Source organism: Borostomias antarcticus (genome assembly GCF_949987555.1).
Source record: "Borostomias antarcticus genome assembly, chromosome: 23".
In the NCBI taxonomy this organism is placed as follows: domain Eukaryota; kingdom Metazoa; phylum Chordata; class Actinopteri; order Stomiiformes; family Stomiidae; genus Borostomias; species Borostomias antarcticus.
In genome coordinates this window covers 7278224-7295006 of record NC_140256.1, presented here as the reverse complement: position 1 = coordinate 7295006, position 16783 = coordinate 7278224, and the positions used below count along the sequence as shown (strand labels likewise).

The 16783-nt window shown below is 48.0% G+C and overlaps 2 protein-coding genes across 2 annotated transcripts; both read left to right on the top strand.

Annotated features, from left to right (window-relative positions):
- Positions 1-1997: 1997 nt before the first annotated feature.
- Positions 1998-8138, top strand: fancg (FA complementation group G). The gene is made up of 14 exons (XM_084457617.1): positions 1998-2170; positions 2394-2490; positions 2595-2720; positions 3667-3842; positions 4219-4387; positions 4626-4756; positions 4915-5061; positions 5144-5295; positions 5431-5497; positions 5929-6257; positions 6353-6393; positions 6557-6733; positions 7451-7565; positions 7690-8138. The coding sequence occupies exons 1-14, from the start codon at positions 2096-2098 to the stop codon at positions 7811-7813; spliced, it is 1926 nt and encodes a 641-aa protein (XP_084313743.1). The 5' UTR covers positions 1998-2095; the 3' UTR covers positions 7814-8138.
- A 617-nt stretch (positions 8139-8755) lies between these two features.
- Positions 8756-16780, top strand: vcp (valosin containing protein). The gene is made up of 17 exons (XM_084457637.1): positions 8756-8888; positions 9897-10008; positions 10172-10344; positions 10495-10637; positions 10778-10908; positions 11140-11271; positions 11481-11583; positions 11814-11947; positions 12085-12220; positions 12375-12487; positions 13123-13287; positions 13705-13827; positions 14444-14656; positions 15271-15579; positions 15823-15978; positions 16180-16334; positions 16471-16780. The coding sequence occupies exons 1-17, from the start codon at positions 8872-8874 to the stop codon at positions 16574-16576; spliced, it is 2421 nt and encodes an 806-aa protein (XP_084313763.1). The 5' UTR covers positions 8756-8871; the 3' UTR covers positions 16577-16780.
- The last annotated feature ends 3 nt before the right edge of the window (positions 16781-16783 follow it).

Sequence of the window (16783 nt, the reverse complement as noted above, 5' to 3'; positions counted from 1 at the left end):
GATGTGTCACCAACTCATTACCTGAGACAGACAGACATAACAATAGGAGCTCACTTGATCAGAATTCAGAGTTCAGAGATTAGGTTGATTCAGATAAATTATATTATTATAGCTTTGCTGTGTGTGCGTGTATGTGTGTGTGTGTGTGTGTGTGTGTGTGTGTGTGTGTGTGTGTGTGCGAGTGTGCGAGTGTGTGTGTGTGTGTGAGTGAGAGAGAGAGAGAGAGAGAGAGAGAGAGAGAGAGAGAGAGAGAGAGAGAGAGAGCGAGAGAGAGAAATGTTCTGCTGATGCACTGCTGCAGTGTGAGTTTGCAGATCCATTCCAATCCACCTGGGACCCACGCATGGCCCACTGACAGAACTCCAGCAGACACACACACACACACACCACACACACACACACACACACACACACACACACACACACACACACACACACACACACACACACACACACACACAGTATTCACACCTGGGCCTAGCTCAATGACAGATTTCAATACATTATATTGTGTTGTGCATACCATCTCTCAGCTGATCTGGGGGGATGTTTCTGCTGTGAGGAGGAGGTAGATTCTGCCCCAAAAGCACCTATTGATTACCACCACATCAATCACACACGCACACGCACACGCACACACACACACACACACACACACACACACACACACACACACATGCACACATCTTCCTTAGACACAACAGTCAGTTAGAGGGCATAAGGTTCACACTGCAGAGAAACAGCCCAGCAGGGAAGATGACTTGGCATTGACTGAAACTGTGGGTATTGCATTGCACTTACAGTGCTGCTTCCAAAACCAAGAACCATTCCACCACCATTCCATAATACAGGGCATGTGTCCTGTTAACTCAAACATTCAACTGGGGGGGCATAAATTCCTATTCCATTCCATAAAACACTTGCGTAACACTTACGGACACTCGTATGTCACATCTGTTAGAGATGGAACATTCACACCAGAAAAATAACATCCCACCAACCTACTCTGATCAGAAGTCTTCAGAGATCTGTAGAGCACTATCTGTTACACGAATCAGCACTGTCTGTTAAACAATATATCAGCACTGTCTGTTACACCAGACAGCTATCAGGAGTGCTTTAGGATGAACATACCTGACTAACACAGTCATCAGAGGTTACCAACAACATTTAGATCACCTGATCCTCATGGATAATGAGGTCCCGGACGCATGCCTCATAAAATAATTGTGATTGGCTGTTAGGGTGCAGCGAAATAAGTCTGCAGTCTGTAGTGTGAGTAACAAGGAGAAGGGATGATTGGTTTCAGACAGAACGACCCTGTCTGTCCTTGAGAGAGAGAGAGATAGAGAGAGAGAGAGATAGCCACACCATGGACAACATGGGGCAGAATCAATAGGAGGCAGTGCTGCATCACATATATCCCCTGACTCTCATAACCAATCATGAGAGATTTAATTACGCTCCACTTCTTCCTGTAACAGAGACATGGGAAGGGCCTCACAACACTGAGGTAGAAGAGACCGGACAAGGAAGCAGGAGGGGTGGGGCTGTTTAAGTGAGGGGCAGGGGAGTTTTACATGACATATTTAGATCTGTCTCGTCTAAGGAGGAGAGAGGGGGAGCAGGTAAGTGGAAGATGAAGAGGGAAAGAGAGGGAGGGCGGGGATGAGAAAGTGATGTGGTGAGGGAGAGAGGACAGAAGAGAAGGGGAGGGGGCTAGGAGTCACCTTGTGGGGAATGGCTTATGGATGACTCAGCAGCAATGCAATTAGGGCTCGGATTTCATTACTTTGTGTGCGTGTATGCGTGCGTGTATGTGTGTATGTGTGTGTGTGTGTTAACTGAGCCTGCTTTTAGGTAAAATATACCCAGGGTCTTCCCTCATGTTTTCGACTGGCGCCATCTAATGGACACTCGTGACAGCTCGTCTTAAAACCAATTGTCCGCTAGGGGTCAGTATATTCCTGTACCATGTCAGCCGGCTGGAATCTGTTGAGAGGGAAAGTTAAAAATGTAAACAATCTGTAGCTAGCTCACTGCTAACTTGTTAGAGACAGACACGGGGGCGTGTAATCCTTAATGTCACCGAGTCATGTTTACCAAAACGCCTCTGTCGTTATTGGACAGGTGGATTCAAGAAAATGACGCAATAGTAAACAAGTGGAAGGTGAGTTGGCTTGCTAACGTGTGGGCTAGCTAGCTAACTCAGCTAACTAGCTACTAAGTTATTTCCATCATTACCACTCAGAGTATTGTGTTGACTGGAACTGGTGAGCAATATAGCTAAGGTAGCCATCTTAGTTAACAGATTTAGCATGGTTTAATAACTTGAAATTTGTCTGAGGGCGAGTTAGCGAGCTAGCCACTCACTCGTTCTCATTCTTTTTCAGCAACAGGACGGAGACACCATCAGTCGAGATCAGACGTCATTGACGTTACTGAAACAGTGTCATGTGGAAAGTCACAAACTACTCCAGAAAATCCAAGGTTGAAGATCAGAACATACCTCCCTTCCCTTCCCCCTTCTGTCTTCTTTCAGACTTTCACCATCCAACGTCCCTCCTATTCTCCCTCTCTCTCTTCTCTCTCAGGCGTCCCTGTTGTCGCAGACCACGTCCAGTTGGAGTTGACAGTCATGTATAACAGCTGTGTGTTCTCCCTCAGTCAAACACAGCTGTCAGAGGCAGAGCAAACCCTCACACAAGGCCTGGAGAGAGGTAAGGAGACATTGATGCACTAACTAGAGCTTATGTAATCAGTGCTTTTAGACACTCAACCTCATGGAGCACACCTCATCCACTACCAATGTGTAGCGCACACCTGGGTGATGCTCAGCTGCCAGTAGGCACTAAAGCGATCATCACATGAGGTAACACTACAGTGGAGAGATGAGTGATACACCAATAGGAGTTTAGGGTTGCTGATGTGGATTGGAATGATCCACTTCCTGGACTTCGGTCTGGCTCCTCTTGGCCAACTCTACTCCCCTTGGTCCTCCAGAGACCCACACAGAGAGGGGGAGGGGGGGGTGATCAGGCTTCTGGAGACCGTCCTGGATGCTCATTTCTGAGAACGGCTCTGACCTGGGTGAGTGGCACTTCTTCAGGTCGTTCCACATGCTGGAGGCTTGGCACTGCCCAGGGGGTGAAGAGGGCACCAGCTGCCAGGGGAAGTAACAGGGAAGGCCTCCATCTCATCAAAGGACATCCAGGGTTTCTTGGGGTAGTAGGGTTGGGTCTCGCAAGACACAACAGAATCCACTATTATAACTAATCTTTAAAGCTGTCACTAGACGAACTGGACACCATTAGGTTAGCCAGTCAGAGCAGGTTGTGTGTCAGTCCATCGCCACAAGATCTTTTGCTTTCTTCTTTTACAGCTGATATTGTCCAAGCCTTTGTTGTGGCTATTGGTGGTCCTTGTCATTTACTGTCAATGTGGATAGACTATCACGTCAGTGGACCAATTGCACACTATGACGCTGTAGAGCCACCATAGACCATAAACACTCGCACCTTTCCTCTTCATGGTCGAATGTGATAATGATTTTCTCAGGTCCACGTTGACAACAAGACAGTGTAACTCCCTCACTCCCTCTTCCTCTCTCTCTCTCTCTCTCTCTCTCTCTCTCTCTCTCTCTCTCCCTCTCCCTCCCCCCTCCAGTTCTAGAGGTGGTGGGTTGTAAGCCACCTGCAGATGCTGACCCTCCACTGTTCTGGCAGAACGTCCTCAAGTGTATGGGAAGCTCAGCCGTGCACTCCAGCCTCCTGCAGCTGCTCTGTCTGAACTGGGCTCTCTGGCTGTCCACCTGCAGACTGGGAACCATACGAGACCTGCAGGTGTGTGGGTGTGTTTGTGTGTGTGTGATGGGTGTGGATGGTACCATGTTATAACATAATCTACCCTCAACCTTTCCTCTCACACCAGACAATGGCAAATATAACAGGGTTTATACAGACAAAACTGTTGAATTTGATTCGATGATTCGATTAGACTCAATAGTCTTTTTTTCAACGGGAATTCGGTCAGCATATCTTTCACAACATCTCTGGGCAAATACCAAGACAGAGGGATTAGGCTGCTCAGTGTTGTAACATAAGCCTACACTACACATGAATCACTAGGGCATAAAAACAAGGGTTGTGTGTTTAAGACTCGCCTACAGTTGACGCCCCTTTTGTAACATTTGCTTGTGTTTGTCTTCTGTCCGTGTAGGAGGAGCTGATCTCTCTCTCCGAGGGGCTGGGGGCAGGAGCGGGGGATGAGAGGAGGAGTGCGGGGTCAGGGAGTTCCTCAGAGAATAGCACCACTCGCAGGCCACTGCTGGTACTGGACCCCCGGGAGTTGAGGGACCTCCTGCAAATATGCACCGTCATTGCTCAAGGTCTGCTCCAGTCAGAGCTGTTTTTACTGGTTAGCTTAAGGTTCTATCCTTGTTCTAGTCATTAATAACCCTCCACAATAGTATCTGTACAACTGGCAATGGAAAGTCACGTAGGAGTGTTTAAGTGCTGAATTATCTTTGATATTGCTCTCTTGTCTCTGTGGCAATGTTTTGATGGATCATATATTATTCTTCTCATTCTAACACTCCTCCCAACCATGTTACCTGTCCTGTCCAGGCGCTGAGTGGCTGGGGGAGGGTCGGTGTTCAGAGGCCCTTGGTGTCCTCCAGAGGGGGCCCTCTATGCCGGCCCCCAGAGCCTTACTGGCACACACACACTTCCTCTCAGGCCTGTGCCTCGCCCGCATGGTACTTACACATAAGCATACATGCACACACACACACAACACATACTGGTCTCTGCCTCACACATGGTCAGTTACATTTATTTTGTTGATATGTAAACATAAAAAGCTAGTCACAGTGTTTCTGGCTGAGGGTGTGTGTTTGTGTGTGTATTTGTTTAGGGCCGACCCCAGAGTGCATTGCAGTGTTTTAGGAAGGCGATGGAGGTTGACCCCAAGTGTGTGTGCGCGCTGCACCAGAGCATGTTGGTCTATCGACAACTTGGAAACACGCAGGCAGAGATCCAAGCTCTTAGCCTGCTGCACTCAGTAAGTAACACACACACACAAATGTGTACACTTCCACATACACTGTAGTGACTGATGTTATAGAGGTTCTATCGGCTCCCAGATGCTGATGTTGCCACCTACCGCTGAGTCTGGAGCTCTGCTGCTGCATCCTGATTCTCTTCTCCGTGGCCAATCCCTTAGCAGCCTGCTGTCAGTCCCCTCCCCTCTTAGCGTGCTGCACCGCCTGGCTCTGAACTGTGTTCTCCATGGAAGGTGAGGTTCACCAGCGACCAGTGGGTGACAATCCCTGTCTGACTGTACTCTTCCGTTGTTTCTTCCACTCTAACCTGTGTCATGAAAAATCTGAACTATCCCTTTAGTGTAGTGTGTTTGCTGTTTGTGCTACAGGGTGCCAGAAGGAGTAGAGCACTACCTGGACCTTCTGGCTGATCTTCAGTCTGACAACCAACACACGGTGAGTCCACAAAACCACTCATGTTGTCTCATGAGTGTTAAAGGGGTAGTTTGGAATTCTGGACATAGAGCCTCATTTATGACTTACCCATAATGTTGTTTATTGATGGAGAACATTTTCAGCTGATTCCATGCTGTCCCTCGTTCAGGTGTTCACGGCGTGCTAATGCTAGCGCAACTGAACTGAATTGGCTAGCATTCAAAGAAAACTCAGTTCTAAACACTCCAAGCAAGTAAGGATCGCCAGATAAATTAAACTCCTCATCAAAGTCAGAAATCTGAAAATGTTCTCCATCAATCCACAACATTATGGGTAGGTCGTAAATGAGGCTTCATGTCCAAAAAATCCGAACTACCCCTTTAATGAAGTAGCTGGTGAACTCTGAACTGTGGAAGTGATGCCGACTGACAGCTGCAGCCTGCCTATTACAGGCATGTGTCATCGAGGGCCCTCCGCTCCCCAGGTTACCTGAGCTCTACCTGGAGGCTGGCTCCGCCCTGCTCGCTGCCCGGCGGCCCGCTGACTGCTTGGCACTGTGTGATGAGGTCATCAGTACAACTCTGGAGCTACTACCTGAGAAGCTGGTACTGGAGGAGGAGTCGCTGGAGGGGAGTGAGGCTGGGCCCGGGTCCCCGGAGGGGCTGGGCTCAGCCCGGGGCAGGCTGGCTACGGTGCTCTGTGCTGGGGCTGCCTACCTCCTCCAGGCCCACTGCCAAGCCCATCTGAAGGACTGGAAACAGGCTGTCACCCACTACACCAGGTGAGGAAGACTGTTGCATTGTAGCATTGCTGCTGGGTGTTTGTGTTATAGTTACCTGTATGTGAAAGCCTATGAGCAAGTATTTTGTTTTTCAGGTCGATCAACCTACTGGTGAAGGTGCGCATTAAACAAAAAGGTAAGTTCTTGTAAGCTGTAGTACTGCGGTATCTCGGGACTTCTGAGAAAGACCTATACAGCGTATGTGTGTTTCTGCATGCGAGTGTGTGTTGAGTCAGACACACCACAACGCCGCGCTGTTGGATTTTGGATGTTGGATTTGTGTTGATGTGCTGTTGCAGGCTGCCAGCCCCAGACCCCAGGTGTAGGCATGGCCGTCGTGGGGCAGAGGTTAAGCGTATGCGCCCTCCAGAGACTGAAGGGACTGGCGCTGGCTGGCAGGGGCATCAGCTTCACCCAGAGAGACCAGCTGAGGGAGGCACTGAGGGACCTCCAGCTCAGCCTGCAGGCATCCCCAGGTACAGGACTGAGCTCTACCCAGAAACTGGCCTGCTTGCCAATCACTTATTGATTGTCTCCAGTAGGGATGAAACGGTTACCGGTTTCACGGTAAAAATTCCCGACGATTTGTATTACCGTTTCAAAATAAAATATAATAAAAACCGTGTTCGATTACCGTGCTTTGAATAACCACGGTAAATAGGCTACCATAGACATTACAGTCCGACGTCATTCCCAGTTTTGACTTCAGAGGAAATGATACGCTTACGCACCCACATTCAAAAATGACAAATACCTCACTGCTGCCCTTCCATATTACATAGCAAAGGACATGATGCCCTTTCAACCGTTGAGAGGCCTGGCTTTCCCTATGTTATTTGTGTTTTTTTTTTAAATAAAAGTTGTTGAAAGGATTCCAGATTGTCTATCAGTACATTTTCAGCATATAAAAAAAAAAAAACGTGATAATACCGATAACCGCGGAAATTTTGGTCACTATAATCGTGGTATAACATTTTCATACCGTTACATCCCTAATCTCCAGAATAGTACATTCTTTATTGATCTCTCCCTATTCTCCCTCTCTCTCATTTTATCCTGTTCGGGAAAGTACAGAATAAAATTCAAGTAGGATGGACTTGTTTCTGTAAAATATATACTAATATTTAATAAATTCTTTAATTGCACCGTCTCCTTGACTGAAGTAATGATAAGTGAATGGGTGTGTGTTTCAGGCTGTATGGGTGCAGGGCTGTGGCTGGGAGAGGTGCTGTGGAGGCTGGGGAGGAAACAGGAGGCAGCAGGCTGCTGGGAGAAGGCCTGGAGCTCCAGCAGGGAACCTACGTCGGAGTAAGTTACCATCACACACCATTGCTGTTAAACCACAAGTACACCACAACCGCGGCTATAGGGTGTCATTTGAAACACAACCTAAAACCCACCCCGCGTGCTGTCTGCTCTCCTGTCCATCCAGGGGCCTCCCTCTGTACCTGCAGGACCCCCAGACCTGCCCCTCCCTGGACCCTGAAGATCTCCGTCGAAGGATGGAGGACTTCACAGGCTCAGCACCGGAGGGGTCTCATCAGGTCCAGAAATGACCCTACTACCTACAGATCGGACATCCAAACTCTGGATCTGGGACAGCTGTTGCCACTTGCCCAGTGCTTAGCGTGAAAAACAGGTGCACAGAATAGAGTGTGATGGTCACAGAATTTTGACACAGTAAAACAACTGATCTGGCCCCATATCAGACCTGTTCAAGCTACTGTGAGCCACAGCAATGCTGAACGAGATGAAGCCCATATGACTCATGGTTCCCTGGCAGAACTGGGACATCCTCATACTGGGCTTTTGAAGATGGTTGGTATTGTCACACTAGACTCATTGATGTTCTGTTATGTACTAAAGTGTATTATTATGTGACACAGCCCTCTCTTTGCCAATAAAGTTTTGTAGTTGGTATTTATAAAAAAAAAAAAAATGTTTGCATTATTTGTTGTTTAGGTTTTAGATGTTGAGTGCATTGCAAAATACATTTACCTATGCCAATTCTAGAGAGGTAGGCTACAGTATTAATATCAGTATTTCTAACAGTTGGACCAACTTGAACTTGATACGTTGATGCCTGGCAATTCCCCATGTCTGTAAGATATTGCTGTATTCCTTGAATAAAGATAAGAAGCAGTTGTTAGGATTAGATTAAGGAGAGACGACACGAGAGCTAGCTAGAGAATTCCAGCAACCAGCCCATGGCACGTCCAGGCCTCTAATCACAACGCGGTGCACTTCTATTGGAGGAAAAAAGTTAAGAGGACAGACGTTTAGACCAATCCTAGAATTACTTTATACGACCATAATACAATTGGTTCATAGAACTGTTAAACCAATAGGATACAAGTTCACGATCGTAGGACATCCCACAGACGGCCTCTGATATTCTACTGGCTGCAGCATCACAAAACCAGAGGATACGTCAAACAAACTTCTTTCTCATTGGGTGATCTTTTGTAGTAGGCGGACCCTTTTCGCCTCTTTGATGTGAGCAAGCATCGGTTTGCTCCAGTCAAAGGAAAGAAACTGAAAAGAACCAAGCTCCCTTCACAAATAGTTTGATAGCTTCTTTTTTATTTATACGCACTATTTCGAGAGGAAGACCATGGCCTCGGGGGGAGAGTGAGTAAACATGTGATCACAGTATAGAAAGATGGGTTTTCCAGCGAGTGTCAGGTCAAATATTTTCCCTCAGTTGAGCTGCGCAGGAAGAATGGCGTGCTAACATAGCTAGGCTAACCCGGTGCTAGCGAATGTCATTGTAAACTAGGCTAGGTAGCTAATGCTAGCTATATGCTGGAATCAAATCCCCGACGTGAATATAATAGTAATTGCGTCCGATCGACTGAGCAGTTGTAAATCAGATTTTCACGCTAACAGACTTGCTATCTATCTAGCTACGTCGTGATCATTTGTAAGCAACCTGATAGATAGACAGCTGCTTGACAAAGCGAAACGCATGCTAGCTAGTGCTGCTCCTCTTGCCCTAACAGGGCCCTACCGGCAGTTTGGGGTTAGCTAGCTTGCTGTCCTAGCCAAAGCCATTTAAACATCTCTGTCGCAGTGACCGACTGTGGTGTCTTGACAAATATGTTCGTAGCTAACATAGTTGATATTGCTCCCTAGCCAGTATTGTTAGTCGTTGTTGTTGTTGTTGTTATTGGCTAGCTACGTTTGTACTATACGTGCTAACGCTTAGCCAGTTTAGCTGCTGTCAGATCCGGGCAAGTGGCATCGGAACACCTAGCTAACATTAGCTTGCGCATATTCCAGCTTTCAAACATCTTCAGAAGATTGTTTTGATAGCTTCATTCCTTGTGGTTTAGCAGCATGACACCTGTGGGTAGTAACCGTTAACATTAGTTGTGCGCGAATTACAGTGGCATAATGTGGGAGGCAAATATTAGCATGTGTCCCAATTTTCTGAGAACCGTTTAGCTAACGTTAGCTAGCTACTAGTTTGCTGTGTCATCAGGGTTAGCTAACATGTAGCGTAGCCAGCTAGCTAGCGATACGAAACGGGACGTTTCGAAACCAAGAGTCATGGTAATCCAAAAAGCTATTGATAGTGACACGTCTAAGGCTACGCTTTGTTTTCTTTGCTGACTTTTGTCTTCACTTTTTCCACAGATCCAAAAATGATGATCTTTCCACTGCGATCTTGAAACAGAAGAGCAGACCTAACAGATTGATTGTCGATGAGTCAATCAACGAGGACAACAGTGTGGTCTCACTCTCTCAGGTAGGCGTTCAAATGATAGTCCTTAATGAAACTACATGGTACCTGCGATATTCTAATGTTGATATTCTATTTAACAACCTAGATTAATAGGAAAATCCTACTGCTCCCATGAACTGTGTGTGTGTGTGTGTGTGTGTGTGTGTGTGTGTGTGTGTGTGTGTAGGCTAAAATGGACGAGCTGCAGCTCTTCCGCGGGGACACAGTGTTGATGAAGGGGAAGAAGAGGAGAGAGAGCGTGTGTATCGTGCTCTCTGACGACACCTGCTCCGACGAGAAGGTTCGCATGAACAGGGTGGTCCGCAACAACTTGAGGGTTCGTCTGGGAGATGTCATCAGGTGGGAACAACACACACACACACCTTCCTCCTTCATAATTGCGAGAGTTTTCATCTATGAGTTTTACTGAGGCCTACTGCCTTTTCTTTAGATGTAATGATTACCACTGCAAAATGTTATTGAATGTCTTTTCTCCGGTCTCTTCTCCAGTATCCAGCCATGTCCTGATGTGAAGTATGGAAAGAGGATCCATGTCCTTCCTATAGATGACACAGTAGAGGGGATCACTGGAAACTTGTTTGAGGTCTACCTCAAGCCATACTTCCTTGAGGCCTACCGGCCCATTCGCAAAGGTGAGCATTACACAGACACACACACACACACAGCATATGTAGGAATGACACATTTAAATGGTATGTCAATAACTTAGCTGTCACATGAATGGTGGCGGACTGAAGGGTTTCCATAACTGTCCCGTCTGCCCCTTGTGCAGGTGACATTTTTCTGGTGAGGGGGGGCATGCGCGCAGTGGAGTTCAAAGTGGTGGAGACTGAACCCTCACCCTACTGCATTGTTGCCCCGGATACTGTCATCCATTGTGAGGGAGAGCCAATCAGGAGAGAGGTCGGTAACACACTTGCGCATGCACGCACACACACAAATAACCAAGCAGGGGGACTGCCGACGGAAACTAGCCTTTTGGCTTAAATCGGGTGCATTTGTTTTTATTAATGTATATTGTCCCTCTTAATCAAATAAACGAAACTGAAACTGAGTTAACTGCATTTTAGGGCTATATTTTTGTATTTGGCCCATTTTAAAAGCTGAGTTCTAATCCTCTGTGTGTGTGTGTAGGATGAGGAGGAGTCCCTGAACGAGGTGGGCTATGACGATATCGGAGGTGTGAGGAAGCAGCTCGCACAGATCAAGGAGATGGTGGAGCTGCCTCTCAGACACCCTGCTCTGTTCAAGGCCATCGGAGTCAAGGTCAGACTCACACTCAATACACCACAATTAGGGAATTTAATAGAATGTATACATTATCTAAACATAAATTGGCTCACCTCCCGCCCCTCCTGAAAGACCCCAAAATGCAAGGCAGGCCTCTCTAAACATGGAGACCGAGCTGAGTTCAGGCTGGGCAGGGTCAGACTGAACAGAGTTGACCTCTATATGTCTCTCCTCCGGTTCTCCAGCCTCCCCGTGGCATCCTGCTGTATGGACCCCCCGGTACAGGAAAGACCCTGATCGCCAGAGCTGTCGCCAACGAGACCGGCGCCTTCTTCTTCCTCATCAACGGTGAGGGACTGTATATCACACGCTGCAGCGCGCAGCTAAGGTTCTGAGGGCTCTCTGACAACCCTGGTGGGGATCAGTCCACCTGATACTCTACTTACCGGTAGCATATCCTCTAAATCCTGAACACCATAGATTTGTATTAGGATTTCGGATAGCAGGAAGTCAACTTCCGAGCTATTAAATATCAGTTCAGGACTTGTCTGACTGGTTTGTTCCGCTGCGTGTACCAGGCCCAGAGATCATGAGCAAGCTGGCTGGAGAGAGCGAGAGCAACTTGAGGAAGGCCTTCGAGGAGGCGGAGAAGAACGCCCCTGCCATCATCTTCATCGACGAGCTGGACGCCATCGCTCCCAAGAGAGAGAAGGTGAGGTCGAAAAGGGAGAGCAGAGGGGAACACGGTGTTCACGGCACCCTGAGACATCTGGAGCCGGCGCTGGGTTGGCGCCGAGAGTTAAGCGGTGGCGTGCTGACCGGTGCGAGCGTGTTGTGTGTTGCGTGCAGACCCACGGGGAGGTGGAGAGGCGCATCGTGTCCCAGCTGCTGACCCTCATGGATGGCCTGAAGCAGAGGGCTCACGTCATCGTCATGGCAGCCACCAACAGACCCAACAGCATCGACCCCGCCCTCCGGAGATTCGGTAAGACACACACACGCTCACAATTAAATGGATTCATCTTGCCCAGTGTTTATTAAATGGGTGTTATTATTTGTGTAGCTGGTTTAGCCTTTAGTGGAATTTGTGGGCCGTGTCTTGTTCCGTGTTGCTCAAACTGTGCGCGTTGTGTTTTTAGGGCGTTTTGACAGGGAGGTGGACATCGGGATCCCTGACGCTACAGGCAGGTTGGAGATCCTGCAGATACACACCAAGAACATGAAACTGGCTGACGACGTAGACCTGGAGCAGGTAGAGACACACACACACGTCTGTACTACTGTCCCAGTGTAGCCCTAAATGCCTACCGTGTGTTATTTTAGTTTGTCTTGCCCAACCAAGCAGTATGTATTGTCCCAAAATGTTTTAAACTCATCTTCCATTACTTGCATGTTCAAGAATCATTTAGACCAGGGGTTCTCAACCATTTGTAACTTAAGGCCCACTTTTGATTGTTAAAAAAATCTGCGGACCACCTTCCCAAATACATGAGAAAAAAAAAGCATAACGTGACTGAAGTTTGCATCCGAGGGAACGTTCGCTAGCTACGTTATCTGAACACATTTGTCTCAACGCCAACGAATGTGATTGGCGTGGTGATATTCAAACGTAACTGGTCATTGAAATTATGCATTTTAACTTGACGTTTTTTATTTACATGTGAATTCTTGAATACATTTAGATATAAAAAATAACTAGCTTTGTAAATTACCACGCTATTTTATAATTTATTTCTTACCATTTGTTATTATTATAACCATATGTTATAGCACTGCCTCCATGGCCCACTGGATGGCGCTCTGCGGACCACTGGTTGAGAATGGCTGGTTTAGACTCCATGATTAATCTGTGTGACCTCAACATTGTGACTCTGTATGTGTGTGTAGGTGGCCAACGAGACTCACGGCCACGTGGGCGCTGACCTGGCGGCCCTGTGCTCGGAGGCGGCCCTGCAGGCCATCAGGAAGAAGATGGACCTGATCGACCTGGAGGACGAGACCATCGACGCCGAGGTCATGAACTCCCTGGCCGTCACCATGGACGACTTCAGGGTGAGAACTAGACCCGCCTGGCTTGGACTGGATCAGTACCAGTACATGATGTGCAGTACTACCGCTGGTATCATACTGTCATTCCGCACTACAGGGACCCAAGTTCCATACATGGATTAAGATTAGTCTGGAATTAAGGCCAATTGAGCTCTTTGAGTTAAAACGTTTTTTGTCTGGAACTAGGGTAGACGTTTAGTCCATAATATTGAACTTGTGCTAATGTAATTTGTGTGTGTGCGCGAGTGTGTACAAGCGTGTGTACGCGCGCGCGTGTGTGTCTGATAAGCCAGTCCATAATGTTGAACTTGTGCTAATGTAATTTGTGTGTGTGTGTGCGCGTGTGTGTGTGTGTGTGTGTCTGATAAGACAGTCCATAATGTTGAACTTAATGTAATTTGTGTGTGTGTAATCTCTTAGTGGGCCCTGAGCCAGAGTAACCCGTCTGCTCTGAGAGAGACTGTGGTGGAGGTCCCCAACATCACCTGGGAGGACATCGGAGGACTGGAGGATGTCAAGAGGGAGCTGCAGGAGCTGGTGCAGGTAGGACACACACACAGCTGCTACTTCTCTCTCTCTCACAAAGGTATACATACACACACACACACGTACACACTAGGGCTGTCAAAAGTGCCATGAAATTGAGTTCGAATATATTCAAATTAATTTATTAGAGTTCGAACGATATTCTAATTTATACATAAAAAAAATAAAAAATAATTAATGAAAAAAAAGATTTTTCATTAATATAATAGCCTAATAAAATAACCCTAGACTGTAATATTGTACTGTGAACACTGTTACCCCTCGCTGAGGTGTTATCTTTCATCTTTCGATAATGTGCTGGGTCTGGATTATTGGATTATTGTCCGTAAATAAATTGTAGCCTATAAATGTTCTGTTGCGAATGTAAATCGCTGCATAATTTTGGATAAATAATATTATTTATTAATATTACAATATTCAAACTCTCAAATTTAGGTTAAAACCTCTTTAAAAAAAAAAAAAAAAAAGATATTCCTTTTTTTTTTTTTTTCAAACTTTGATTTTTTTTTTTGACAGCCCTAGTACACACACACACACAGACACATGTCCGTGGTGCTCCAGTGACACTCACTATTAACTCCATGCCCCTCCCCTCTCTCCTCTCTCTGCACAGTACCCTGTGGAGCACCCAGATAAGTTCCTGAAGTTCGGCATGACCCCGTCCAAGGGCGTGCTTTTCTACGGCCCCCCCGGCTGTGGTAAGACCCTGCTGGCCAAGGCCATCGCCAACGAGTGCCAGGCCAACTTCATCTCCATCAAGGGCCCGGAGCTGCTGACCATGTGGTTCGGGGAGTCCGAGGCCAACGTCAGGGAGATCTTCGACAAGGTGAGAGAGGCGGAGGATGCGGCAACGACGCCAGGAAGTTGAGCCGGCATCGAGTTCGGACATTTCTCGACACAAGCGTAGCGTCTAGGGCTGGATATCGAGTCGAATTTCAAGATTCGATTCCGATTCACAAGGTTCGGAATCGATTATCACGATTCAATTCGTTTCGATTCAATATCGATTCGGTTAGTGTTGCTAAAATTCTTCTTTTTTTTTTTAGCTGTAACCTTAATTACATGACTGCCAAGTTATGCAACACATCAATACTAGGGCTGGGTATCGATACTGATTTCCAAAAATGAATGAATGAATCATTGAATGAATTAATGAACTATTCATTCCTTCATTTATTCATTCATTCATTAAATAAAAGATTGATTTTGGGATTCATGAATCGATTCTGAATCATTTGATTCAGAATCAAATCGATTTTTAAAATCCAGCCCTAGTAGTAGGCAGTGCTCCGGTGTAGCTGTTCAGCTCCATTTCTGGAGTCGGTGCCTCCCCTATACGCACGTGCGCACACACACACACACACACACACACACACAAAGTATTAGTCCACCTAGATGTGAAGTTTACGATCTAACCCCCCCTCTCCCGTGTGTGTCCAGGCTCGCCAGGCTGCCCCGTGCGTGCTCTTCTTCGACGAGCTGGACTCCATAGCCAAGGCCCGCGGCGGCAACGTGGGCGACGGCGGCGGCGCGGCCGACCGCGTCATCAACCAGATCCTGACGGAGATGGACGGCATGTCCAGCAAGAAGAACGTGTTCATCATCGGCGCCACCAACAGGCCCGACATCATCGACCCGGCCATCCTGCGGCCCGGCCGCCTGGACCAGCTCATCTACATCCCCCTGCCCGACGAGAAGAGCCGCATCAACATCCTCAAGGCCAATCTGCGCAAGAGCCCCATCAGCAAGGTCAGACACACACACGCGCACGCTCGCGTCACAGCCCTGACGGGAAGAACACGATCAATACGCCGAAGGCTGAAGATTTTAGCACGGCCCGACACACTTACCGTGCTCGAGTGCTTCACACACACACACACACACACGCACGGCCCACGCACATACCCGGAGAAACAAAGCCTGAGCCGCTCTCTCGTTCTCTGGAAACCTGTGTCCTGTCGCTGAACGCTCCCCCCCCCCTCTTCCCTACAGGACGTGGACATTGACTTCCTGGCTAAGATGACCAATGGCTTCTCTGGGGCTGACCTGACAGAGATCTGCCAGCGGGCATGTAAGCTGGCCATCCGAGAGTGCATCGAGAACGAGATCCGCAGGGAGCGGGAGAGGCAGACCAACCCCTCCGCCATGGTCAGTAATCACCCCCCCCAACCTCTCCCTCACAGCAGAGTCCTCAAGCACACCCCAGCCCTTAGGAATCCCTAATATAGTCACATTGGATCACTGATTTCTCACTATGGGTCAGTTGAGTGACTATGCCCTTCTCTCTGTCTCTGTCTCTCTCTCTCTCTCTCTCTCTCTCTCTCTGTCCGTCCGTCTCTCTCTCTCTAGGAGGTGGAGGAGGACGACCCAGTCCCAGAGATCAGAAAGGACCACTTTGAGGAGGCCATGCGCTTCGCCCGCCGCTCAGTCAGCGACAACGATATCCGCAAATACGAGATGTTCGCCCAGACACTGCAGCAGAGCCGCGGCTTTGGCAGCTTCAGGTACGTGTGTGTTGTGTGTGTGTCTGTGTGCGTGCGCGTGTCTGTGTGCGTGCGCGTGTACTTGCGCGAGTGTGTAGGGTACAGATGGGTAAAAGTGTGGACGCTGAACCCGTCTCTCTCGCTCTCTCTCCTGTAGGTTTCCCTCCAGCGCTGCAGGGGGCACCGGTCCCAGCCAGGGGTCAGGGGGCACCGGGGGCGGGCCTGTCTTCAACGAGGACAACGACGACGACCTGTATGGATAGACTCGGACGTCGTCCCTCTGTGGCCTATATCGGGATCACACCTGTACAAACTCTCACAAGATTCCACCTTTTTAGGACTTTGTGCTTCTTTCATGTGTTTTTTTTTTTTTTCTTTTTGGTAAGGTCCCCCCCCCCGGGTGGAGAAAGCATGTAGCTGATTGGTTTCTGCTCTGGCTTGGACATGGGCAGGGGAGGGGCAGTGGTGGA